The sequence below is a fragment of the Nicotiana tabacum genome, unplaced genomic scaffold (assembly GCF_000715075.1).
Source record: "Nicotiana tabacum cultivar K326 unplaced genomic scaffold, ASM71507v2 Un00025, whole genome shotgun sequence".
In the NCBI taxonomy this organism is placed as follows: Eukaryota; Viridiplantae; Streptophyta; class Magnoliopsida; order Solanales; family Solanaceae; genus Nicotiana; species Nicotiana tabacum.
In genome coordinates, this window is record NW_027438263.1 from 268,914 (window position 1) to 296,177 (window position 27,264).

A 27,264-nucleotide genomic window follows, 5' to 3' on the forward strand; every position below is an offset into this window, starting at 1 on the left:
AATCTTACTCTCATGGTTTTTGAAGCAGTGTCAGGACTTCACATGAACATGTTAAAAAGCACCATTTATCCAGTAAATGAAGTCCCTGAATTGGAAGAGTTTGCTAGATTGATGTGTTGCAACGTGGGCTCATTTCCTACTGTCTATCTTGGACTACCACTAGGTGCAAAACACAAGTCTCATGCTATTTGGAATGGAGTAATGAAAATTTTGAAAAGAGACTAGCTTCATGGCAGATGCAATACTTATCTTTAGGTGGGAGAGTAACCCTGATAAACAGTGTATTGGACAGTATCCCAACATACTTCATGTCACTTTTTCCAATTCCAAGTACAGTACAGAAGAAGCTGGACCAGATTAGAAGATCATTTCTTTGGGAGGGAAATAGCCAAGGACATAAATTTCACCTGATTAAGTGGCCTAGAGTCATCTTACCAAAGAAACTTGGGGGCTTGGGAATCAAAGATCTAGCATTGCACAACAAAAGTATGTTCATGAAATGGCACTGGAGATTCAATAGGGAGAATACTGGAATGTGGAAGGAACTGATAATAGCAAAATATGGAGTGCAAAATAATCGGTGTACTAGACTTAGCAACTCACCTCATGGAACAGGACCTTGGAAGCACATCTCAAAACTATGGGGGGAATTTGAGCTCAATACAAAATTCAAGTTGGGAAATGGATCGCAATTATTATTCTGGAAGGACAAGTGGTTGGGACCTATGGCTCTAAGAGATGAGTTTCCCAACCTATATAGAATAGCAAGCAATCAGGGATCCTATGTAGATCGGAACTGGAACAACAATGTGTGGGAACTTCTCTTCAGAAGAAATTTTCAAGACTGGGAGCTGACTGAACTAATGGAGCTATATGCTAAATTAGCAGGGGTCACTATCAATCCACATGCCAGGGATAGTATTCAATGGGGGGCGACTCTATCAAGGGTGATTTTACAGTCAAGAAAGGATATGCTCTCTTGTGCTCCAACAAAGAACTGATTGATAACTGGCCATGGAAGCTAATCTGGAAGACAAAGTTACCTCCCAAAGTGATCTGTTTTTGCTGGCTAGCTTTGTATGAAGCTTGTCTTACCCTAGACAATCTAAGCAAGAGAGGCATCCAGACTGTAAATAGATGCTACATGTGCAGAACGAACCTCGAGAGTGTGAGACATCTGTTTTTGCATTGTCCAGTAGCAGCAGACATTTGGAACATGTTCCTGTCAATTTTTGGGATAGCCTGGGTCATGCCTAGCTCCATCAAAGATGCCTATGAAAGTTGGTGCTCTTGGAAAGTTGGAAAACCCATCAAAAAGACATGGTTAATGGTACCTGCCTCAATCTTTTTTTTTTTTTTTGATTTGCACCGGGTGTCCGACTCTCTATGAGCTCCGACTATTCCCGGGGGTGCACAGGCCCTCGGCAAGGAGTTTCCCGCAAGTGCACCACGGTTAATTCAGGTTTTACCCCGTCCGATGGCCCTCAGAAATTGTTTGCACCCAGTGGGTTTCGAACTTGAGACCTTGAAAGGGAGCAAACCCCAAGGCTCAAGTCAATTGCCACCAATCTTTTGGTGTATATGGAAGGAACGAAACCGTAGGTGTTTTGATGGGATCTCAACTTCAAATCATGCTCTTAAAGCTAAATGTTTAGTGGATTTATTTAGCTGGCTTAACCAATCTCCTGTATCTAGCTGTGAACAACTTTTGGAAGGTGTATGCTCTCTAGTTATAGATTAATCTTTGTATCTGAGCAGTCACCTTTTTCCTTCTTGTAAATTTTTGTAAACATCTTCTTGATGCCTTTACAACAACAACAACAACCCACTATAATCCCACTAGTGGGGTCTGGGGAGGGTAGTGTGTACGCAGACCTTACCCCTACCCTGGGGTAGAGAGGCTGTTTCCAAATAGACCCTCGGCATCCTTCCCTCCAAGAACTCCCCACCTTGCTCTTGGGTTGACTCGAACTCACAACCTCTTGATGCCTTTAATGAAAACCTATTCCTTCATCAAAAAAAACAAACCTTTTTGAATGGAGCAACACCCCAAGGATTGTCCAGCTGTTCAGGTTGGCCAGAAATAACCAAGCGCCCAGCTGGATCAGACTGCACGCGAACCTGAAAAGTTTTTTAAAAACACCCAGAGGTATATCAAAACAATGGTTAAGCTGCGAATGACAGCTGCGACTAATCAAAACACCAGAAGAAAAATCATAATCTTTCCTGTTACAGCAAATGGTAGAATTGCAATTGTCTGCTTTTGCATCAGCAATGATCGAATAATCATTACAAACGTGATAGGAGATTAGTCAATCAATTAACTGCCCGGAGTGAAATTTACAGAGATAGTCCAGTTCAGTATTGACACAGAACACAAGATACGTGAGAATCTTAATTGGTTACAACTGAAAGCAGTAAGCAACAGTACGCATTTGACAAATACACTTTGTTCTGATATGGCAAGTCCAGATAAAATATAACCACAAGTTATGGACTACGCTCACTGACAAACGTAATATTCAAACATTTTTATATCCAACAGTCATCGGGTACAGCTTCCCCAGCTGGTACACAGGAGATCAACAAAAATAAGGAGAAACAACAATGTTAGGATTTACCTCTTCACGCAAAAGGCCAGGAACTAAAGCATACACTTCGTAACAATCCTTCTGTACAAATCATTTTACATTGGAAGTTAGTCCCCATGGAGAAAATACAAGACACCACATTAGAAAACGAATCATGCCAGTGGAGAAAGAGAAACGTACAGTTCTCTGCACATTGATCTTCACCCAGTCAGCTGGAGGGCCAATATCCGCTACCATTGTCTCCAAACTGCAAATTTTGGGGATGTAAAGGTGTTTATTAGTCTTCAGGAAATAAAAGATGCTTCCACAACAAGCAGCTGTAACAGAGTGAAAAAATTTACAAGGATATCAAAGAAGCTCCACGACAGTAGCACATTCCAATTAGAAACATGGTTGTACTCAGCAAAATATCAATAAATCGAGAAAACAAGGATAATTCTTAATGTGATTATCCATGCCTTTCACAGAAAGAATTGTTCACAATAATATCGAAATGTGCATTCAAACTAGTAACCTGCATTTCCATTATGCAAGCCACCTGAATTTATGTGTAAGCAACGAGTCCGTTAAGAATCTAGAGGAAACCCGGAATCTTAACTGCGGTTTTGATACTTTCATGCATGTAACTTTGGCAACCTGCTCCATGGGGGATGGCTTTTTCCGCTTCAAACCTTAATTGAGAAAGGGAGTTCAGTGTAAAAAAAAAAGGTCGCAACTAAGATTGTCTGTAAAAGGATTGTGCTAACAAACGATACCAATGCTTTTAAGTTGCTTTTCACGCTTTGGCATAGACACAGTGCTCTTCTCCTGCGACAAGGAATGGAAAGGAAAGGGCAGCATTAACAGCACCATTTGAGATGACCCATTTGCTATTCTCTTGGGGAATAAACTAATAGACATCTTCACAGACCTTAATGATAGGATCTCCAACCTCACCATTACCAAGAAGACGTTGAGAATGCCAACCTTGCATCGCTCGAGCTGCCGCATCTCTTCTCGCTCTACCAGATCCGGAGGCTTGATTCCCCTGCAACAACAGAAGTTCTAATAGTACATGATGCATGAAGAGATAATTATGGAAACATAGAAATGCCACTACAATTAGTTTCTTGTGGAAGGAAGGCCATAGCTCCTTTATGATGTAGCAACCAGGATCCAAATGCACCTATGTCTCACCATTATTTTCCATAATAAGGACACACTGGATCTTAAAAACACAGTTAACACAGAATAGTAGGAGACAGATTTCAAAAGCACAAGAGATAAAAGGTCGTGGGTTTACACCAGGGTTCTTCATTGAGCCACCACTTATTTACCTAGTTATGGATGAGCTAACCAACGTATTACAAGATGGATTCCTGAGGTGTATGTTATTTGCCGATGAGATTGCGCTAATTGACGAAACTAGCGAGGGTGTCAACCAAAAGCTTGAGCTATGGAGAAGCACCTTAGAGAGTAAGGTTTTAGGATAAGTAGAAATAAGACTGAAAAGAGTGAAGTTAAGGTGAAATTAGATGAGATTGTGGTGCCAAAATGCAAACAATTTAGATATTTAGGCTCGTTGCTCCAAGAGAATAGAATAATAGATGAAGATGTTACTCATAAGGTTAAAACCGGATGGTTGAAACCGAGAAGTGCTACTAGGGTGTTATGTGATAGAAGGATGTCTACCGAAATGAAAGGTAAGTTGTATAGAATAGCTATAAGACCGGCTATGTTATATGGTAGTGAATATTGGGATGCTAAAGTCCAACATATCCACAAGATAAGTGTTGCAGAGATGAGGATACTAAGATGGATGTGCGGTCACACAAAATTAGATAAGATTAAAAATAACCATATTTGCCAGAAGGTGCAAGTAGCACACATTGAGGATAAAAATGAGAGGTCGTTTGAGGTGGTTTGGTCATGTCCTACATCGACCTATAGATGCTCCGGTCCATAGTTGTGAAACTATGGTGAATGAAGGTGTTAAAAGGGAAGAGGTACACCTAAAATCACATGGAAGTAAGTTGGCTCAAAAGACCTACAAATCCTTGAAATCAATGCAAACTTAGCTAAAGATAGATCACAATGGAACACAAAGATTCATATAGATAATATCCACTAGTTTGGAAATAAGTTAGACTTGGTAGAGAACTACTACTTCTATTATTATTATTATTATATATATATATATCTTATTTTTCACGTTCATGTTCACTTTTATTTTGTTAATGATGATGATATGAGTTGAATTTAACGAAAGATGTTAACTAAGGCGCAATTGTTGTCGTTGTTGTTTAAGAATCAGAAGGCAAGATCAGTCCTATGCTATATCGGACTCGTAGCAGAATGACATTAGCTCATCAACCTGCAGGCTTTTCAGGTTATCCCAACAGCTTGTAAGTTCCAAATCAAGGAAAACTCTACTAATTGGTACAACAACTCCACCATCTCATGAATATAGACCCTGCTCCACTAGGAAATGAAAATTAAAAGAAGTCCAATTTGCATTGGGCAATCTATATCACATCTATAGCTCTAATCTATGTTACGCGGGCTCTTTCAAATCTTTGCCGCATCCGTGTCGTCACGACATAGGTGTGGGTGTGAGTGTGGGATTCATACTGGATTTGGTCAACTTACCTTGGGTACTGTAACTACATTCCATGACCGAAAAGTATAGATTGATTGGGTATTTAGTTTGATCTTTGGGTATGTGTGTGTATATATACAGTAATAAATATATATATATATATATAAAGTTAAAGAATGCTTTTCCATTACGCGATTATCTTATGCATAAAATATTGGTGTTTATAAATAATACAGTTTTATTAGTTTTAGTTCAATAACTTCAACTAATTGAAATACATACTTTGTATATCATAATATACATCTATTAGCCATACCCCCGAATCCGAAAATTTATGTGATGAAGAATCCAACCTCTACATTCGAACCCAGAACGGATACTTTTTTTGATAATGGTAACATTTGTACTAATAAAAATACACTAAGGCAGCGCATAACCATATGTAGAGGGAATAGTAGGTCAATCTTGATCTACCTAATTACAAAAAGCCTAACATGTCTACCATAGATTCTGTATCCTCTACAACACCCAGAACGGATACTCGCACTTGAGTTTGAGCAACATAGATGGTGTTACTCCAGAAAAATTCATTTTACATCCATAACTTCATAGCTCTAATACTTAAATAAAATCAGTGTAGAATTGTGTGACCCCCTCATCAAAAAACCGATCTTAGCATCCGCATCTCTACGACGCTCGTCTTGGGGATGTGTTGGACTTCAGCAGCCCAACTTAAATTGTACCTTTTATTTATTTATTTAATTATACTTCTCAACAATTAGGTTAGGAATGTAAGTAGCAGAAATGAGGATGTTGAGGTGGATGTGAGGGCACACTAGGATGGATAAGATTAGGAATGAGGATATTCGGGAGAAGGTGGGCATGACTCCCATGGATGACAAGATGCGGGAGGCGAGGCTCAGATAGTTCGGGCACGTACAGAGGAGAAGCCTAGATACCCCGGTAAGGAGGTGTGAGAAGAGGTAGAAGGCGGCCTAAGAAGTATTGGGGAGAGGTGATCAGGCAAAACATGAGATGGCTTCAGATTTCAGAGGACATGACCCTTGATAGGAAGCTGTGGAGGTCGAGCATTAGGGTTGTAGGTTAGGACGTAGTTAAGCCTATTTCTACTTCGTACCAATGTGAGACTAGTCTGATAGGATTTTTGTCTTAGACTGCAAGTGGTTAATGTTGTATTCTCACTCCGTTTTTCATAGCGTCGGGTCTATTTACTGGTTATTGCTTTTGTTTTTCATCTATTTTCTGGTTTTTATGATGTTATTATTTTTATGGTTTCTGTTGATGATACTGATATGTTGTCTCTTTTCGTCTCCTTAAGCCGAGGGTCTTTCAGAAACAGCCTCTCTACTCCCTCGGGGTAGGAGTAAAGTCTGCGTACACACTACCCTCTCCAGACCCCACTAGTGGGATTTTATTGGGTCAGTGTTGTTGTTGTTGTCTCAACAATCAGGTTACTGAGAAGATCACAAGCCTTTTGTTGTAAGAGAAATGGGAACTTGAAACCCGCCTGATCTTGTAAAAATTGCAAAACCAACTACTTTGCAACACCTCTAGGCAAAGAGTATACAACAATACATCCATCAAAATATGCACAAACCTATAAGAAATTAAAATTTTCCATCTGATACAAAAATGCACTTGTCTCCTCATAAAACATGAGCTTAAGTTATGGGAAAAAAAGTGTATTTGAGTATATGGCTTTCACCTTTCTAATCAACAAATCCAAACAAAGGAACACTTGATAAATCATCCCAGGGCATATTTTCCTAATAAATAAAGCTGAAACAAAAATCCAAAAGAGTGATAGGGGGAAATTTTTTATAGAGCTTTCAGGGTCCAAATTAGTGCAGATAAATGGCAGAAAAGACAGGATGTTTAAGGGTCGAAAAGTTTTGTGATGGGCAATGGCTCCAAAATGAAGCCAAGGGCAGTGTTTAGAAGAAATAAGCAACAAACTCTGTATTGAATTTACGAAAAGAAAAACACAACTGTTGTTCATTACACCATCAGTGACAAGAATCTAGTTTAAATTGCGGAAAAGGAAAAGATAACTGTTGGGAATCACACCGTTTGTTAGTGGAAACGTAAAAGAAAGAACACAAGATTTAACGTGATTCGGATCAAAATAATCCTACGTCCACCAGAGAACAGTTGCCTTTTTAATATTAACAAAGGAAGGGGAGAGTTCCCAATTACACTTAAGAGAATTTCTCTCTTAACTCTCTACTCACTACAATGTGTTGTATTATTTTTGGGATGGTTTCTACAAATGAAGGAGTGCATCTATTTATAGAGGTAAAGACCTCCTCTTGATGTCATTAGTGACATCAAACTACCTCCTCTTGATGTCATGGGTGACATCAAAGGAGGAAGCTTACTCCTAGCATCCACACCAACTCTTCCAATTGGCATGCCATTGTTGACTAAACATAAACCAACACCTTCAATCTCCACCTTGGTTTGCGTTTCGAGCGTGCATGTGAACAACTCTGGTCAAAACTTCTAAGCTTACGGGGCAACCCCGTTGTAAGAAACAAGAAAAATCAAACCATTGTTGAACATACCACCTCCACCTAACAACTGTTCTCTTCGGAGTTGCATCAGTTGATGCACACCCCCGCCAAGTCCTTGCAGTGTGCAAACTTAGTGAGTGAGACTATCTTGGTCAACATATCTGCAGCATTGTCGTCTGTGATAACCTTCACGACCTTAATAGTTCCCTCTTCAACAACATCTCGAATAAAATGAAATCTGACATCAATGTGTTTAGTGCGCTCATGAAATCTCTGATTTTTCATTAGATGAATAGCACTCTGACTATCACATCTAAGAGTTGATTCCAGCTGAACCAAACTCAATTCCGCTACTAAACCTTTCAACCAGATAGCTTCCTTCACCGCCTTCGCTGCTGCGATGTAGTCTGCTTCTGTCGTAGACAAAGCGGCAATCGACTGCAGAGTCGACTTCCAACTAACGGCACTGCCAACGAGGGTAAAGATGTATCCAGTTGTGGACCTTCTTCTGTCAAGATCTCCTGCATAGTCAGAATCTACATAATCGAGAATTGAAATACCTCCACCACTTTTTCGAAAGGTCAGACCAACACCAGAAGCTCCTTTGAGATATCTCAATATCCACTTGACAGCTTCCCAATGCCTCTTTCCTGGGCTGGACATGTATCTACTTACCACACTTACAGATTGAGCAATATCTGGACGTGTGCATATCATAGCATACATAATGCTACCAACTGCACTGGCATAAGGAATCTTTGACATATGCTCCACCTCATCCTCGGACTGAGGCATTTGTAACTCCGAAAGTTTAAAATGAGGAGCTAATAGTGTACTTACAGGCTTGCACGTATGCATATTGAATCTCTTGAGAACCCTTTCAATATACCTCTTCTGAGAAAGATGTACAACACCGTCTTCTCTTGAAATCTCCATACCAAGGATTTTCTTTGCAGCTCCTAAATCCTTCATGTCAAATTCCTTACTCAACAGTTTCTTCAAAGCATTTATCTCTGTAATGTTGTTAGCAGCAATAAGCATATCATCAACATACAACAGTAAATAAATCATTGAGTTACCAGACATCTTCTTGTGATACACACAGCTATCAAATGCTCCTTGAGAATTCATGTGTAGTCATGAATGCATCAAACCTCTTGTACCACTGTTTAGGGGATTGCTTCAAACCATACAAAGACTTCTTTAGTTGGCATACGTGATATTCTTTTCCCTCAGCTAGGAAACCTTCAGGTTGATCCATATAGATTGTCTCTTCTAGATCACCGTGTAAGAAAGCAGTTTTGAAATCAAGCTGTTGAAGCTCCAAGTCAAATTGGGCAACCAATGCTAGTAGCACGCGAATTGAGCTATGCTTCACGACTGGAGAGAAAATCTTATTGTAGTCAATTCCCTCCTTCTGACTGAATCCTTTTGCAACCAATCTCGCCTTGAACCTAGCATCTTCCACTTCAGGAATTCCCTCTTTCTTTCGGTAGACCCACTTGCATCCAACTGTCCTCTTCCCCTTTTGTCTTTTCACTAAGACCCATGTCTGATTCTTGTAAAGAGACTCCATCTCTTCAGTCATGGCTAACCGCCATTGTACAGCATCCTTGCAAGAAGTTGCTTCAATATACGAGAAGGGCTCCAGATCCTTAATCTCTTCTTGTGCAGCTACGAACGCATATGCAATCAAGTTTGCTTGATCTATAAGGCGTTCCGGTTCTCGTGTTTGCCTCTTCTCCCTCCCTTTTGCAATTGTGTATGGTTCATTGACTGCAAGTTATTCAAGGTCTACATCTTCTGACTCATCTTTAACCTGAGTCTCTTGATCCTTTTCCTTGGCAAGCTCCACCAGAAGCTCCACCTGCTCGTCGTTCTTGTTTCCTGAAAACTCCACGGAAACTTTACGGGGATCAAGTATAGAGGATTCATCAAAGGTGACATCTCTACTAACTATAAATTTGAGTAAAGATAAACACCAAAGTTTGTACCCTTTTACTCCATCCACATACCCTACGAATATGGCCTTCTTAGCCCTTGGTTCAAGCTTTCCTTCATTAACGTGATAATAAGCTGGACACCCAAATACTCGTAAGTATGAATAGTTAGAGGGTTCACCTAACCATACCTCATTCGGAGTCTTAAAGTCAATTGCCGGTGCTGGAGATCGATTGACAATATGAGCAGCAGTGTGAACTGCTTCAGCCCAAAATACTTTGGACATTTTGGCTTGTAGGAGAATACAACGAGCCTTTTCAAGAAGAGTTCTGTTCATTCTCTCGGCAACTCCATTCTGCTGTGGGGTATGCTTGACAGTCCTATGTCTTGAGATCCCATGAACCTTGCAGAATTCATTAAACTCTTTATTGCAAAACTCCAAGCCATTGTCTGTGCGAAGATACTTGATTTTCCGCTCCATTTGATTTTCAACCAAAATCTTCCACTCTTTAAATGCTTCAAAAGCATCACTTTTTGCCTTCAAAAAATGCACCCAAACCTTTCGTGAGAAATCATCAATAAAAGTGAGAAGATACCTCTTTTTGCCCTTCGATGGAAGTTTAGAGGGACCCCATAAATCTGAATGGATGTAGTCTAGCACTCCTCTTGTCTTGTGTTTGCCAGTGCTGAAGCTGACCTTCTTTTGCTTCCCTAGAACGCAGTGCTCACAGAAGTCAAGTGTGCTGATCTTCTCACCTTCCAAAAGGTTACGATTGCTCAACATCTCCAGTCCACGTGCGCTCATATGACCCAGTCTCACCTTCCAAAAGAACGCACTGTAGATGCATTTGCAGAGCCAACAATGGTGCTTCCGGCCAATGTGTAAAGGCCGTTCTCCAGCTTGCCTTTCAGCATGACTAAAGAACCTTTAGTCACCTTTATAGTTCCTGCTTCGCTCATGTACCTGTAGCCTTGTTCATCCAGAGTACTCAGGGAGATCAAATTCTTCTTCAGATCAAGAACATGACGGACTTGTGTAATAGTCCTCACGACTCCATCATGGCAGCGAACCCGAACTGAGCCAATGCCAACTATTGCACAAGTTGCATTATTGCCCATTACTACGGTTCCTCCACTTTTCTCATAGCTGCTAAACCAGTCTTTTCGGAACGTCATATGCAGAGTGCAAGCAGAGTCTAACACCCATTTGTTTCCATAACTACTATTATTATTACACGATGTTGTTAGTACATAATCATTATCAAAATCATGTACCTGTTCAACTGTGGATGCACTCGCCTTTTCCTTGAACTTTGACATTGGGCAGTCTCGTTCAAAATGCCCCTTCTTGCCACAACCCCAACACTCTGTATTCTTCTTGTTCACACGAGACTTTGATCTGTGCTTTGATTTGCTCTTTCCCTGTTGGCTAGTCCGGCCTCTCACAAAGAGCCCACTTGCCTGGTCATCTCTATCTCCTTCAATGTGCCTCCGCACATCACTAGAGTTAAGTGTTTGTCGTACTTGCTCAAGCTTGATAGGCTCCTTGCTATACATCGTTGAATTCTCAATATCACGATATCCTGAAGTCAATGAAAATAGCAAAGCACATACAAGCGTCTCCTCCTCCTTTTTAATTCCTGCAATCTGTAAGTCCATGACAAGTTTATTGAACGCATCTAAATGATCTTGTAACGAAGTACCTGACCCCATCTTAAATGTGTGAAGACGTCGTTGTAACAACATCCTTGTTGTCATTGATCGGTCTTGGTATAGCCCTTCTAGCTTTTCCCATAACTGTTTGGCCGTCTCTTCGGTACTCGTACTCACTTCACAAAGCACGTTAGGTGCAAGGGATAGTTGGATTGCACTCAATGCATCCCCTTCAATCTTCTCCTTGTCGGGAGTTGATATATCCTTAGGATACTTTCCGTCAATAGCATGGATTGAACCTTCCCTCCGCAGTAACGCAATCATCTGGATCTTCCAGATATTGAAGTTGTTGTGTCCACTGAATCTATCAATTTCAAACTTCATGGAACTCATCTTTGCTTGTTCTTCCTCCTTGGATCGTTAAAGAATCTTGTTGCTCTGATACCAATTGTTAGCGGAAACGTAAAAGAAAGAACACAAGATTTAACGTGGTTCGGATCAAAATAATCCTACGTCCACCAGAGAACAATTGTCTTTTTAATATTAACAAAGGAAGGGGAGAGTTCCCAATTACACTTAAGAGAATTTCTCTCTTAACTCTTTACTCACTACAATGTGTTGTATTATTTTTGGGATGGTTTCTACAAATGAAGGAGTGCATCTATTTATAGAGGTAAAGACCTCTTGATGTCATTGGTGACATCAAACTACCTCCTCTTGATGTCATTGGTGACATCAAAGGAGGAAGCTTACTCCTAGCATCCACACCAACTCTTTCCACCAACTCTTCCAATTGGCATGTCATTGTTGACTAAACATAAACCAACACCTTCACCGTTCAAGCACATAACTAGAGTTGCATCTCTAATCCAATGAAAGCTAGATTGCAGAAAAGAGTTCTGCAATGGCTGATGTAAAATAAACCATTAAACACGGCAGTTTGCGTTGTAGACTAAAGAAAATAATTCCCAAATTGAGCAAAGGAGTTCTTTCACTTGAAATACTATTATTTCCAACTTCAAAAAATCAAAACGATAGCTACAGATTGAAATAAGAAATTGTTCACTTAAACACACAAATCGACAGGAAAAAAAATTGATGATAACAACTAGGTGTTTATAGGTCATCCTCTTACTTTTCTAGACCAATTACTATTAAAAAAGAATGTTCTTCCACTAAAGAAAGTGAACCTACCTCCCACCCACCCCCACCCCCACCCCACCCCCAAAACCCCAAGAAAAAAAGAGAGGTTACTCATGGGTTAATAACATCTTGCAAGATGGATAAACAGTAATACCTGGATTCCAGAACTAGTCGGTTCTGCAAAAGCAGCTTCAGCAAATGGAAGCTCACCACTACGCATTTTGTGCTTTTCATATTCTAGTAGGGCCTGCAAAAGCCGACAGCTCATCAGCCTAAATGCAGTAAGGTAAAATAAAAATACAGCAACAAAAGAGTTATGAATAACTCTTAAACACTTCTTTAATACCAACATATTAGGACCAACGAACGGGACCAGTACAGATGAGGAACATGAATAAACATGGGATCTTCTTTAGGAGGTTATTCATGTATCCGTCATAAAGCATTGGACATAATAGAGAGAGGGGCATATGTGGCAAAAACGAATACTCCAGATTGTGGTGGCAGTCGGTATTTGACCGGAAACTAAGAAAACCAGTAGTAGGTTATAAATATTTATGAACCTGCACAAAAAGTTCTCCTTTTCCCTCATGCGGTCAGGTTCAGAAAATTAGTGTTTTTCCTTTGGGAAGGTGAGAGGGAACAGTATAAATCTGAAAAGCGTTATAATTATTTATGAACCTGCACAAAAGATTCTCCTTTTCCCGGTCAGGTCCGCAAAATTAGTTTTTTCTCTCTTTTTTTTTCCGCAATCCGCTAGGCAAGCGCCTAGGGCTAGTTTTTTATTAATAAAAAAAAAAAAAATACAACAATTAGGAATAGTACAAATAAGGGGGACAATAGCACCGGTATTGTTACCCATATGTCTTGGCTATATAATCACTCCTCTGCGCCTCACAAAGCCTATGGCAGCCTCATGTAGAGGATTCATGGTGCAGCTGCCTGCAAAGTCTCACGAGGGCATATAATCTCATAGCCGTGTGGATAATTTCCAAAGGCATAGGACCAAGGTAACACAAACCGGGCTAGACCTTATCTTACTAATCCTATTGAGGCGTAAAATAGCCTCACCTACTAGCATGCATGTAAAAAATAAGAACTGGAGAGTACCAAATATTCAATGATCATCACAGAGTTTATAACATACTCTGTGATGATATTACAAATGAGTATACTAACATAATGGTAGAATAAAATGAAGAAGGAATTAAATTGTTGTCCCTTCTTGCCCAAACTTGTAAATTCTTCAATTTGTAATTCTTTGTCATCACTGTCCCAGCTCTTCAAAATGTCTTCAAAAATCATGACTTCTTTTTTGAACAGTTTGACCTCGTTGAGGTAGTTGGGGCAGCCTTCTTTTGATTGGCAACTCTCATTGGAGGTCGCCTAACATTTGAAAAATTACTGACCTTCTCATCCCAACTATTTTTCCTTGTATGTGCTTTCATTATTTTGTCGCTATGCATAGGAGATAAATCACCTTGTTTTGCTGCATGTGCACGACATTCTTTCAAAACAGCATCTTCTTCTCCTTCCTCATACATATCTCTATCCACATTCACAGGATGCGGATAGTTGTCGACGAGGTCCTGTGTCATCAAAACATTTCCTTGTTGTGTATTTGCCAAAGCTGTCGTGTTGTGATGTTGCTTTATGACTTGCATTTTATTCCTGTTTTTACTCACATTTCCTGTGCTAACAATTTGCATTGAACTTACTGAGTTTCGATGTGTAGAGTCTGCCAATGCATCAAGCAATTTTCTATCTTCCTCAGAAATCATAGGAGTACTGGATTCCTGTTGTTTCTGTCCAGCATTTGAGTTCATTATTGCAGTACTTGGTGTGCTTTCAAGTTGTTGTTGTTGTCCAGTCATATTGCTTACAGTAATGTCCTGTTGTTCTCTTGAATTTGATGAAAGGACTGTTGCTCTTGATGTGTTCCCTATTTGTTGTTGCTGTTGGAGTAGAGTGTTAGCATTCTGCAGTTGTTGTCCAGATTCAAAGCTAGCCAAATATTCATGTTGCCTCTGTTGTATTATAGCTGGTTTTCGGAATCACAAGATGGTCGGGGCCTGTCTTGCCAATATAGCAGTGTCAACAAATCTTGGAGCTCCGCAATCTCCCAATTTTGCATGTTCCTTCTAAATGAGAGGTCTCATACTACCCCTCCATGCTCCTTACGAATCTGTTGGACCATCAATTCCTTCTGGTTTGAAACTCTGAAGACGTGAGGGAAGGAGACCCTCAGAGTATCCTCTCCACACCACCTATGATTCCAAAAGTTGATTCTCCTCTCATCCCCCTGTAAGTGATGTTGCCATTGAATGCTTCTCAATTCTTCATGATGCTCCTCCACATGCCACACCCGAAAGGTGTTGTGATTGCCTTGGTCCTCCAATCCCCTCTCGTGGAATCGTACTTTTCTACTATGACCTCCCTCCATAGAGCATGCTCTTCTACCTCGAATCTCCACAGTCACTTCCCCAACAAAGCTTGTTAAATACCCTAAGATCTTTTACTCCAAGTCCACCCCACTTCCCACTTCTTTGGGGAAGTGACTGTCTGTCAATTCACCAGATGAAACTTTCTAGTTCCATCCGCCGCATCCCAAAGAAAATTCCTTTGAAGCCGTTCCAGTAGATATTGCAATGAGTCATTTTCTTATGTTTTTGGATAGGTGAAGCAAATGCTAAGGAGTTCCTGATAAACAAGGTTTTTGAAAGGCTCGTTCTGCTAGAAATAAGAGATGGAGGAAAACAACAAGCACTAAAAGACCTAGCTAGTTAAACATGAATGAAAAAGAGATGAGGGGACGTGGAGATAGGCATTCAGTTTTGAAGCATGGAAAATGACAGTTTGGAGCCTCAAACTGGCAGAAAAATTGGGAGAGGCATGTGAAAAAACAATTTGTTCAAGGAAATTGAGCACATAGGCCAGCATTATCGGAACTTCTTTGTCCTATCATATTAATGTCCTCACTTGGGTCACAGCATTATTGGAATTTAAAGTAATAATCTTGAAAGGTCCTAACAGGCCATTCTCAAGGAAAATGGTGCAGATTGGGACTTTATGACTGCCAATCAAATCTTTTAATTTTAATAACTGAGATTTTTGTTGGTCATTTGGATAAGATCAACCAAGGAATTTATGTGGGATTTGAGTTTTAGGAAGAACTTACAAGGTTGGGATGTCACAGAATTCCAAAGTTTGATAGCAAACAAAGAATTCCACAAGATAGGCAAGATATTTGGAGAAGGAGGAGAGGGAATAATGACTTCTTTTCTGTTAAGTTCTCTTATGAGAAGCTTCTGATTTGGAGGAGTCCGCTTTTCCATATCTCTTGACTCTCGGTATGGATCAGCAGAGTACTGAAAAAGGTGTGTTCTTTCACTTGGCTAAGTACGAGGGGGTTGATATTGAAGGCTGAAAATTTGAGGATGCTTCATGTGCAAAAGCTCGAGAGAAGACGTCAATCACCTCCTTTTACATTGTTGGGTAGCATCTCACTTAGGGTGGGAAATACTGAGATAGTTTGGTATTCAGTGTCTGATGATGACAGGAACAGTCATAGAAGATATTTTTATCTGACGTGGATGGTATGGGAAAAGAAAAAAAAGAGAGCTTTTAATGGAATACTTGGAGTGCAAGTTCAGCGGCGTGACTCATGAAGCGGATGTGGACGTGAGGCTTGATTCACAAGTCATCCCCAAGAGAGCGAGTTTCAAGTACCTTGGGTCCATCATCCAAGATAATGGAGAGATTGACAATGATGTCACACATCGTATTGGAGCAGGGTGGATGAAATGGAGGCTCGCATCCGGTGTTTTGTGAGACAAGAATGTACCACCAGACTTAAAGGTAAATTCTACAAAGTGGTGGTTAGACCGACTATGGTGTATGGGACAGAGTGTTGGGCAGTCAGAAAACCCATGTCCAGAAGATAAAATGGCATAAATGAGAATGTTGGTTATTCGGTACAATGTGAGATTGGCCTCCGTGGTGGACAAGATGCGGGAAGTAAGGTTAAGATGGCTCGAGCATGTGAAGAGGAGGGGCACAGCTGCCCTAGTGAGACCATGTGAGAAGTTAGCCCTGGAGGGTACGAGGAGAGGTAGAGGTAGACCAAAGAGGTATTGAAGGGAGGTGATTAAGCAGGACATGGCGCAACTTCAGCTTACCGAGGACATGATCCTTAATAGAAGGGTGTGGAGGTTGAGGATTAGGGTAGAAAGATAGTATATAGTGGAGCGTATTTCTTTCCCATACCAGTAGTGTTAAATTGCTTTTATATTTTCCTATGCTCGGTTTTCTTTTACTACCTTGAGTTTATGTTTCTCATTCTTATCCCTATTCTTGTTTTTTCCGCTTCGGTTAATCTTTTATCATGTTGTTGTTTACTGCTTACTACTATTGCTATTGCTATTGCTATTGCTTCTTTTTCATCTTTCTGCGGGTCTACAACCTCTCTACCCTCACAAGGTAGGGGTAAGGTTTGCATACACTCTATCCTCCCCAGACCTCACTTGTGGAATTACACTGGTTTGTTGTTGTTGTTTGTTGTTGATAATAGAACAAAGGATTTTGTCCATTTGAGGAACAGCCTTTTATCCTTTATTTCTCTTTTGCTGCACCTACCCATAAAATTCTTTTATGTCTAGAAGATTGGGTTCGTAAAAATTTATATTTTTTTATGAAGAAAAAGTAAATAAATAAGTGGCCTCGTAGAAAATAATATATTATTGTGAGGCTTTCTACTTTTTGGTAAAATTCTTATGTACGGGTGTTCCTTTTTTTTGGTTGGAGGGGGGTAACATATTTGTATATCAATAATAACTACACAAAAGGTGTGTAGTCCCCATATTTACAAGGAAGAAGAGAGGAAAAACAACTCTTAATCCTTTGTCTTCTCACAAGGATCTTAGTACATCAAAGGGTGTGTATACAGGTGTTTTATTACCCTTCATTAATCCCAAAGAAACATATCCATGAATCGTTGGTGTTACACCCTATGTTTCGTACATGAAAGTACACCGTAAGTCAATTGATGTAAGCTCGAAAATGAGATTCTCTTTGAAAGTATATAATGATTTAATGATATTACATCCATATTTCCGTTCAGCATACAAATGACTAGGTTGAGGACGAATGCACTTAAACGCGAGAAAGGAGATTTTGGACAAATAAAAACGAGATGCTTGCCTACCTGACGTGCCTGCTTCACCAACTTACTTTCCGTCCTACTTGCTTGAGCTACTCGACACATGTCTAAATTATTTAATGAGGATGAGACGCATGTTTCAAAATGGAAAAAGAACCAACATGAATCACCTACTTAATCATATTAAGTAGGTGACAAGTAGGTACATCACCTACTTAGAGCTTGTGGATCAAATTAAAAGGGAATGGAAAAGGATAGAGATGGATAAGTCTTGGGGCAGCCCAAGACCCATCTGCCCAAGCCCATTAGTGGGGCCATATAAACATAGATATATCTCAATTTCACTTAGAAGTACAATTCACCATCCCTCTCACTCTATTGCGACGTGAAGGAGCTCCAAAATTTATCCCAAGATCTCTCTCAAAGTTATCCGGGTTCAAGACCAAATCCACAAGTTGGTAAGGTGATTTCTCTCTTGGAAGATCAAGATCACCTAATTATCTCTCTTTGCTTTGTTGTTTGGGGTAAAGAGCTTGTTTGAGCTTGAAGTAAAGCTTAGTTGGACAAGTATTCTTGCTGCCAAGGTAAGGTTTAACTTCTCCTATCTGTATTTAAGATCATTTATCTATATCTAGTTGATTTGTTAAAAGAAACTTGTGAAGTAGGTTGAACTTCATGTTGAAGTGTTGTAGTTGCTGGACTATTTTAGAGTTGAATTCTTGATGTTTTATGGCTGGAAATCAGTAGAATAACTTAAGAATACTATTGCTATTGTGGTTGATGTGTTTGGAAGAAGAGAAGGCTTGGAAAGTGCAAGTAAGAAATTGGTTGTTGGGTGAGATGGTGTGGACTGTTTTGGTGATGTATTGTAACAAATATGAGGTTAGAAAAAAGATATATATATATATATATGTTTGTTGATATTCTAGGGTAGGGGTAAGGTCTGCGTACAATCTACCCTCCCCAGACCCCACTTGTGGATTTTACTGGGTTGTTGTTGTTGTTGTTGATATTCTGGACATGTTGATTGATTTGAGGAGAATGAAAAGAATAAGGGGAGGTGCTGTCCAAAATTTCGTAGACGAGCTAGTCGCACATTTGTGTTGAGTTCTAGCTTCCATAAGCTTAACAATGGTCCCTTGTTGTTTGTTGTGGATTGAAGTACTAACGGGCTGGACAGTCGTCGTGTGGTTAGGTAAACGACAAGGTATGTCAAGGCTATCCCTTCTTTCCTTTTGGCATGATCCATATGATAAAAATGAAACGAGCAAACGTGCAACTTTCATAAATGACTCTATTCATAGAAGTACTAGGGGTGCCTATGTTCTTGATTCCCCATATGTCCTATCATTATATCGTCTGTTCATGGGTCTCAAAAAATACGTAAGTTGATAAAGTTTATCCGAATGCATATTGATCTTATGACATTCCGAGAGATCTTATTGACTTACTTCTTATGCATTGCATTCATTTATACATGCACATTAACATATGACCACATGGCGTTATATACGTGTATATTATATGTATATGGAGTATGGGGAAAGGTTATGGCGTTATATACGCACTACCACCTGATCAAGTGGTATACGTTGATGATTTCGGCCACAATGGCCGAGACGATATGATGGGATGCCCCCAGAGGCTTGATTATGTTATGTACGCATATACCTATGCATGGCATGACACATCAACCACAATAGCTTGATGATGTTTACACACATACGCATGACATTATAAATGTTTCATGATTCACAAAGTTATTCAGACTTACAGGTTGAGTCTTTTACTCCATGTTTCTTTCATGTCCATTATATACTGTTTTTCATGCCTTACATTCTCGGTACTTTATTTGTACTGACGCCCCTTTTGCCTGGGGACGCTGCGTTTCATGCCCGCAGGTCCCGAGAAATAGGTTGTCAGTCTTCCAAGTAGGCTATCAGCTCAGCGAAAGGTGTTGGAGCACTCCATTTGTTCCGGAATTGCCTATTTGGTCAGTATGATTTGGACATGTATTGATTGGTATGGCGGGGCCCTGTCCCGACCTTTATGACATTTATGTACTCTTAGAGGCTTGTAGACAGATGTCATGTATATGGATACTTGTATGGCCTTGTCGGCCTATGTTTTCCGTATTCTGCATGTATATGTATATATGTCTTTTGGACATGTTTTCCTCACGTATGTTATTCACATGATTCAGTAATTTATTGACAGGTGTTATTCATGACCTGCCCTTAATTCATGTTTATATCTTAGACGCATGCTTAGGGGTGTTCGACGGGTAGGACTCGGGCACTCGTCATGGCCCATCGGTTTGGGTCATGACAGTTGGGAAGATAGAGGATGGCATATCCATTGAGGAGGAGCCTCAATAGAGCCAGGACCAATATAATCCTTGTCCATTGAAAGTCAGCTCAACTGAGCCATTTACCATTTGCAACCAAGCTATACATCCAAGGAAGTACCTAGAACCAGATACAAGAAAGTTAATCCAAGAGAATTGGTTTACGACAAGGATCAGTGTAAAGTAGATCTCCAGTGTCTTCTTTGTACTGCTTTTACAAATACTTGTCTATCAAAAGATAATGGACAGAGAAAGAAGAGACTAGAAGAAGGGTTGCCATTGTAGCTATATGAAGGGATGAAGGTGCAATATAGACATAACCGCAAACAAAAAATAGGATTTTTCGTCTTCTTTCCCGTTCTTGGTTTGAGAAAGAACATTTTCCCAAGTCAACCTATTCTTTCAGATAGGACATCCCTTGTTTGTTTTATCATCCTAAAATGCCTATCTATGTGCCCGATAATCAACCAAATAAAAAATTTTACACCTGAACACTGGGAATGTGCCAAACCCAGCCCGGAGAATAAGAATATCTCCATCAGAATCTAATCCATGTACACATGGTTCTTCCCTATTGAACCTTTATCCAAAGACAACAAACCTTCCACGGCAATAATTCATAACCATCGGAATTAGATTCCAGGGATGTTATAATCATAGTACAACTAGATGTTGGCCTAACCTAAATGAAAACTTTAGTCAACTGAAGTATTCATGATCACTCGCTTTATATCACGTTTAAAAAGGATTGAGCTTGTACAAATCTTGAGTGCCCTAAACACACTATCTAAACAAAAAAGTTCCGGCAATTAGAATCTGAAGACAAATAAAAATTCAAGGAAACAGTTTTAGATTAACCTTCTCGTAAAAACATCGGAATGTCCAAGAGACAGTAGTACAAGTCCTGCACAAGATTGAACACAATATATCATCAAGACAATTCCATTTTAAGAAACATCAACTACTAAAGAAAATTCTAATGTCACGCAGGAGAGAGCTACTAAAGAATCTTGTGCAGGACAGTAGTACAAGTCCTGCACAAGATTGAAAACAATAAATCATCAAGACAGTTCCATTTTAAGAGACACCAACTACTAAAGAAACTTCTAATGTCATGCAGGAGAGAGCTAGATAAAACATAAGAATCAGAAAGAAACAAATGTTAATGGAGTGAACAGTAAGGCACGGTGACTGCTGGCTGTATTCTGGTTCCTGTATGTGTCTCACAATCACTGCTCTGATACCATGTTAGAAATAATACACGGAAAAATTATTTTATTGATTTATTAAAAATGATACAATGAGCCCTATAGATAATACATATTCTACTCCTACTACATACGGGACTAGGATTATTTATACAGAACTCTATAACAAACATCATTGTAGATAAAGGATCCCGTTGTCGTATATCCCTTGCGCTTTGAAAGAATTATGTGGGACTCTCGTTGATTTTCCAAATCTCATTCTTTCCATTTCAAAGTCAAAAAACCCCAATTGAAATGACCATGATCCTTTTCAAAGTCAAGCTTGCACGACAGCCTCAGTCTGCTAACTCATTTGCAAACAGAGTTGCACCAAGAATTTGTCAACCTCCCAAAAAGGCATTCCGGATTGGTAAATATCATAAGATCTAAGATTTTCTTCAGTTTAATAGAACGCATTGCTTGCTTCCGCATTTGATGTTCTAAGAAATACTCTTATCACCGGGAAAAAAATGAGTGTTTTGTCTTGAACAAATGTGGAAGCAAGCACAATATAGCAGAGCTATCTACCAAACTACCTTCCTCTGATTGACTAGATACAGCTGTTGCAACCTAAATGAGCAAAAGATTGAAATATACTTTTGTAGCCTAACAAGTCATTAGCCCAACCAAAGCTTTCAGATTTTCTTGTCAATATCAACTTAATTTTCTACATCTAAACTAACTCATAATTCAAATTCTACTACAGCCATGCATTTGACCGCGTGGTTAGGGACCGCTGAACTGATAAATATCCTAATCCATTGGAGATATCGCCTAGCTCTCGTCTCTCCATGTTGCCCAATACGATCAAAGAACCCTAATTCTAAACAATATAGGCAAACCATAAATATGAGTTTGTCATTACTTGGGGGGTTTGAATGATTCTCCTACTTGCCGCCATAGCTTGCATGATGTTACCTGTAAAACCATAAATAGTAAATAACTGATCAATAAAGCACTGCCGCCCCATCATAAGCCAACAATGGATTTTTTAAAGCTAGGAAAGAAACAGAAGTTTGTAAGCATGAAATACTAGAATTCAACCCCATATAGTAATCTCTATGCAGAACCAAAGATAAAGCTCTTGTAGTCTTTCCTTAACTCGAATATGTTTCTAGAATTGTAGTCAGTAAACTTGTATGGAACACATGAGCCAAAAAGCTGGAGGCTCTTTAATAAGAAAAGAAAGCTATATTAAAAGCCAAGTAAAAAATTAATGCATCGAATAAGCAGAAGTCTCCTCCAGTCCACTAATCCACTTAACAAAAGTCAAACATGAGCCAAAAAGTTGGAGGCCCTTTAATAAGAAACGAAAGTTCTACTAAAGCCAAGTAAAAAATTAATGCATCAAATAAGCAGAAGTCTCCTCCAATCCACTAATCCATTTAAAAAAAGTCAAGTATCATGAAAGAGGCCTAAATTCTTACAGCGTAGAGGAAAAGAAACCCGAATCTCAATCATACTGGTATAGTAAAAGAAACCACTCCTGAAAGGTTAAAGCATAGTCCAACCAAATACACCAGATTACCACCAGCGAAGGAGCGCTCCGCAGAACTTTCCTATTCTTGCTACAACTAAAATACCGATATAAAATGACTAAACACAAAACAGGTTAAAGTCTTAATGTTTCTTACATATTTGCTAACTTGTTATTAGAGGAGTCAAGGGTTCCCATAGAATCTCCTAACTTTTTGTACTATAACACATTTGGCACCTGTTGGTACCCATGTCAACACGACTATCCATCAACAAGATCAATACAACTCTGTCTCACCACAGGAAGAAAAAAAAAAGGAAACTAACTGAAGATGGAGCAACAATAGTGACCCCTGTAGGAAAACTAGTTCCAATTTACTAAGGTTAATTTCTTACAGATTTAAGAAGTTTTTTCTCACTTCTTTGGCGCTTATACAACCTTGTGCTAGATGTTTATTCTTGTGGAAATATAGGTCTGAATCCTAGAGTCTTTATCCTCTGACATAGGCACTTTATTCATCAAAACTAAACCAATTGGTATTCCCATAAAGATCCATCAATTCCCCACCAATTTCCCCACTATTCCAGCGACAAATTGAACCTAATATGCCCACTTCTCTATTTTGCAGGGGATTTCTTATGTAATGAGTTTGTATGGAACGCTCTTTAGGTCTCTATATACATTCTTTACAGCGGTGACTAAACCTTGGTTATTTTTCAATATTCCACTCGCCTAGGAGAAAGGGAGAGGGAAACTGAAGGAAACCACTAGAGCTTATTCTTTTTCTTTTCCTCTTTCTTCAGTTCCTCATACTGTTTGCCTAGCCCTCAGAAATACCAGTGCAGTTAATATTTTCCAGCCCCTTTCTTGAACCTTCACTTAGCCATTAACCATCACAGATCCTTTTCAATCCAAAACACTTCTTTTCACCCCAAATTTGCATTATTCTGACTCTTACCAGTTACACAAGTTTGTCAATTAAATGGTAACGGTACAGCAGCGTATTGAAACTCTATACGGACCTGCTCATAACCACCAAGTCCGATCACTGCTCTCCACAACCTGACAAACATGATAACAAAAATAATTAGACCAAGTTCAAGAAACACAGTAAATAGAGATTCTGAAACAAGTGAATAACTAACTTGAGACAATTTAATGGCTCTCCATAGAACCGCGGGGCCTTGAACTCCAAGCACCTTTCTTTGTGGAAAGTCTCTAGCCCTTTCATAAATGCAGCTTGCTCTTCCTCTGTTCCAGACTCATCGCCCCCCATGGGATTTATATCCAGCAGAAAGGTCTTGCCAGGAGTTTTCACATCAATATCATGTTCAACATCCAATTCGGGCTTTAGTAATTCATCCTTTATTTTATTGGCTGATAGCACCTCTGTCTCTTTCAACAAATCATCCGATCCCTCCTTTGTTTCATTTTCCGTTGATGCCTGCTTCAGAATCGCTCCTCGCTTCAGGTTCTCCTCCATTTCTTTATTGTTTAAGAGTGAGGCACACCTCTTCACTCCAATTTTCAGTTCTTTTTTTCCAGCAACATATATCGTACATGATTCCATTTGAGTTGCCCGACCACTTACCTCCCCTTCAGTCACCCCATCTTTCCGTTTTTTAAGTTCTTCATCATCCGCTCTAACTTCCGTAAGACTCTCATTCTGGACGATGGAGTCCAATTGATCAGTAGAATCAAGATTAGTACTGTCCCTGCAGCCACGAGGACCTTGAGATTCACTAGCATTTACATCGCCTTCAGCTTTGGAGGCAACGGTGGGAGATTTGAACAAAACATTTTCGTCTGCTGAGTCTCCTTCTTCATTCTGCACCCGAGAACTCGTAGCATCAAGTATGCTGAAGTCTGGGGTCTCCCTCTTTGTGCAACTACCGACATCTTGAAACAGCTCCTTCCCTGCAGTCACCAACTCTTCGCCCAAGTTCTCTTTTTCTGCAAGTATGTCCTTTTTTGACACGGTGCCATTTGTGATGCCGCTACTGGAAATGGCATCCCCCTTTTCTGGCAGGGTTTCTTTGTTATCTTCTATCTTACAATCAACCATGTCTGTCTCGAAATGCTTGATTACAACCCAGAAAATGGCAAGAAACGAAAATAATTTCTGCAAGAACAACCGGGCGGCGAATGTGAATCTTCGGCTTGAAGCCACTTTTCAATCCAGAAAAAGAAAATGACTATTTTACCTAAAATTAGCTTTTAAATAACGTTAACACCGTTTTGATTTGTGAGACAGTTAACTTGAAAAATGATTTGAATTCAAACCTGAAAGCAGCTTAACTAGCTTCTTAACCGCTGCCAGCCTCGAACTAGCCGAACTCCTAATTTAGCATAGAAAAAATAAAAAATGAGGAAAAACAAAATCTTTATAGTTGCTTCAGATGAGATAATGTCAAAACCAACTAAAGTTGCGCCATGTTCAAGACGAAGAGAAAAAAAGGAGAGGGTCAGGAGGTCTTAACGGGATTGGATAGTTTTCAGAATCAAACAAAGCAATACGTTAGAGCTAAGGGATTGATAGACCTTGAAGGAATTGACGCCGGCAATGTCGACAGAGAGCCCTAGTAACGGCTGAATCTCCCGCCAGCGAGATAGACAGATGAACGGCAAGAAGCTTCGCGCTCCCAAAAATCCTTGGGCTCTGCGAATGCGGGCATCATTGTGATTTTAAGATGGTTTTCGAGGAAGGAAGTGCATTTAATGCCATCTGCCACGCATGCTTATTTTGCAAGTTGATTTATTAAAAATAGGTATTGGATACATACTATAAATTATAAATTTAAATACACCAAATACTAGGATTCTCAAGTAATATTAAGATGTTTTATGAATAAAGTTAAAAGACATCCGACCAATTTTATCTCTGTTGTTTTAGCCATTATGCTATCAATTAAATTTGGGTATATCTCTATATTTTAAAATTCAATTGGTCCAATAGACGATATTAGAAGAATCATTTTTTGATCAATTTTATCTTCACCATATTCTTCAGCTTTAACAATATCAATTACGCCTTGATATAATTATCTCTCAAGGTTAATTGTTGTTTTGTGGAGTATTCAAACCTCGTTTTTTCTCGTTTAATGTACATGTCATACACAAAAAATTTAAAAGGATGAACTTTAGTGTCGTTTTGTCCCTGTACTTTCCTAAAATGATCCGGATATACTAAAATATATTATCCCAATATTTAAGAAGTGTATTGAATATAAAATAAGTTCATAAATCTAATAAACTAAAAGTAGTAGGATATAGACTCACAAAATTCTAAGCAAGTATAAGTGTTAATTCATCTTTCTCAAATATATGCAGAACCTTACTTCTTTCTCAAGAACAAGAATCAAATAACATCATAGTTAATTGTAGGTTATATGACAATATCTTTCATCAAACGTTGATATTTTAAAGCTATTTATGATACGAAAGCTTTTAGATACAATATTGGAGTTGTTTTTTATAATATTGTTTAACAAGTAAGTGTCGGCGTCCCAGTTGGTCTAGTCAACATATAATCTCTCCACCACCTCTTGGTGGACCAGTCATCTGAAACACAGCAAAATCGACCTCGTTGGTCTCAACTATACTCATGTTCCGCAGCACCTCGTGGCAGCGGTCTAGATAATCATGTGGGTCCTCAAAAGATGCACCACTGAAATGAACTAGAAAAAGCTTGGTAAACTTGTCCAACCTCAACAAAGCCTCAAAAGACATAGCGAGCCTAACACCGGCCTGTGCCGCAACAACTGGCTGAACCACCCCAATTGGCGGAGCTGCCGGAATCTGATACTGGGGAGTCATCTGCTATGGGGTGTACATAGCGGGAGTATGTTCTCCTCCCCCAGCCTGAGAGACAGCTGGTGCCACCGGAAATGTACCGGTCTTGGCCACACTCTCTATAAGGCCCGCGAAACAGACTAGAGCATTTTGAAGCACTAGAGTGGCTATGAACCCCTCCGAAAACTGAGCTGGTCTGATGGGTCTAGTCTAAGTTGGAACCTCCTCATCAAAATCTACCTGAGGCTCTATTGCAGGTGCTACTACTCGAGCTCTAGGCTAAGCTCTGCCTCGGCCTTTGGCGTGGCCTCGACCTCTGCCCCTGGTCGTAGCTGCCACTGGGGGCTCCAGCTCCTGGCCGGCTACTTATGTTGTGCGGGTTCTCACCATCTACGAGAGAACAAGAATAAAAAGGTTCAATTATCAATGAAAGAATAAAATCGCACTATAAAGAAGAAAAGAAGTGAAATTTGTTCCTAAACTCCATAGCTTCTGAAAGATAAGTACATACGTCTCTGTACCGCTCCCCATACTTTTACTAAGCTTGCTCGTGACTCGTGAGACCTAGGTAACTTAGTGTTCTGATACCAACTTGTCACGACCTAGAATCTCAAAGTAGAAGTCGTGATGGCGCCTAATGTCACACCTCCTTTTTCACCTGCGCCCGCAGGGGCGTAGGGGGAGTTTTTCCAATTAAGGGACAATCGAAACGGGATTTATTATTTAATTCAAAGTTGTCACTTAGGAGATTTATGGTGTCCCAAGTCATCGGTTGAATCCTGAATCGAGGAAAAGATTGACTC

General features: G+C 39.7%; 1 protein-coding gene across 4 annotated transcripts in view; it reads right to left on the reverse strand.

Annotated features, from left to right (window-relative positions):
- Positions 1–25,407, reverse strand: part of LOC107784010 (AT-rich interactive domain-containing protein 6-like) — a 28,550-nt gene extending 3,143 nt beyond the window's left edge. The window contains exons 1-13 of one of the 4 annotated variants that reach the window (XR_001647604.2): positions 25,211–25,405; positions 24,953–25,008; positions 23,815–24,791; positions 23,692–23,731; positions 22,058–22,110; positions 20,804–20,849; positions 12,595–12,687; positions 3,502–3,618; positions 3,347–3,398; positions 3,106–3,262; positions 2,772–2,838; positions 2,622–2,672; positions 2,029–2,121 (exon numbers count right to left, since the gene is read on the reverse strand). Coding sequence is in view for 3 of the 4 variants with exons in the window: in XM_016605058.2 (XP_016460544.1) it covers positions 2,029–2,121; positions 2,622–2,672; positions 2,772–2,838; positions 3,190–3,262; positions 3,347–3,398; positions 3,502–3,618; positions 12,595–12,687; positions 20,804–20,849; positions 22,058–22,110; positions 23,692–23,731; positions 23,815–24,734 (1,605 nt within the window). In the remaining variant the exon portion in view is untranslated. Of the gene's footprint in view, positions 1–2,028; positions 2,122–2,621; positions 2,673–2,771; positions 2,839–3,105; positions 3,263–3,346; positions 3,399–3,501; positions 3,619–12,594; positions 12,688–20,803; positions 20,850–22,057; positions 22,111–23,691; positions 23,732–23,814; positions 24,792–24,952; positions 25,009–25,210 lie in introns of all 4 variants that reach the window. The other 3 variants (XM_016605058.2, XM_016605059.2, XM_016605060.2) reach the window with 3 other exon arrangements.
- Between the last annotated feature and the right edge of the window lie 1,857 nt (positions 25,408–27,264).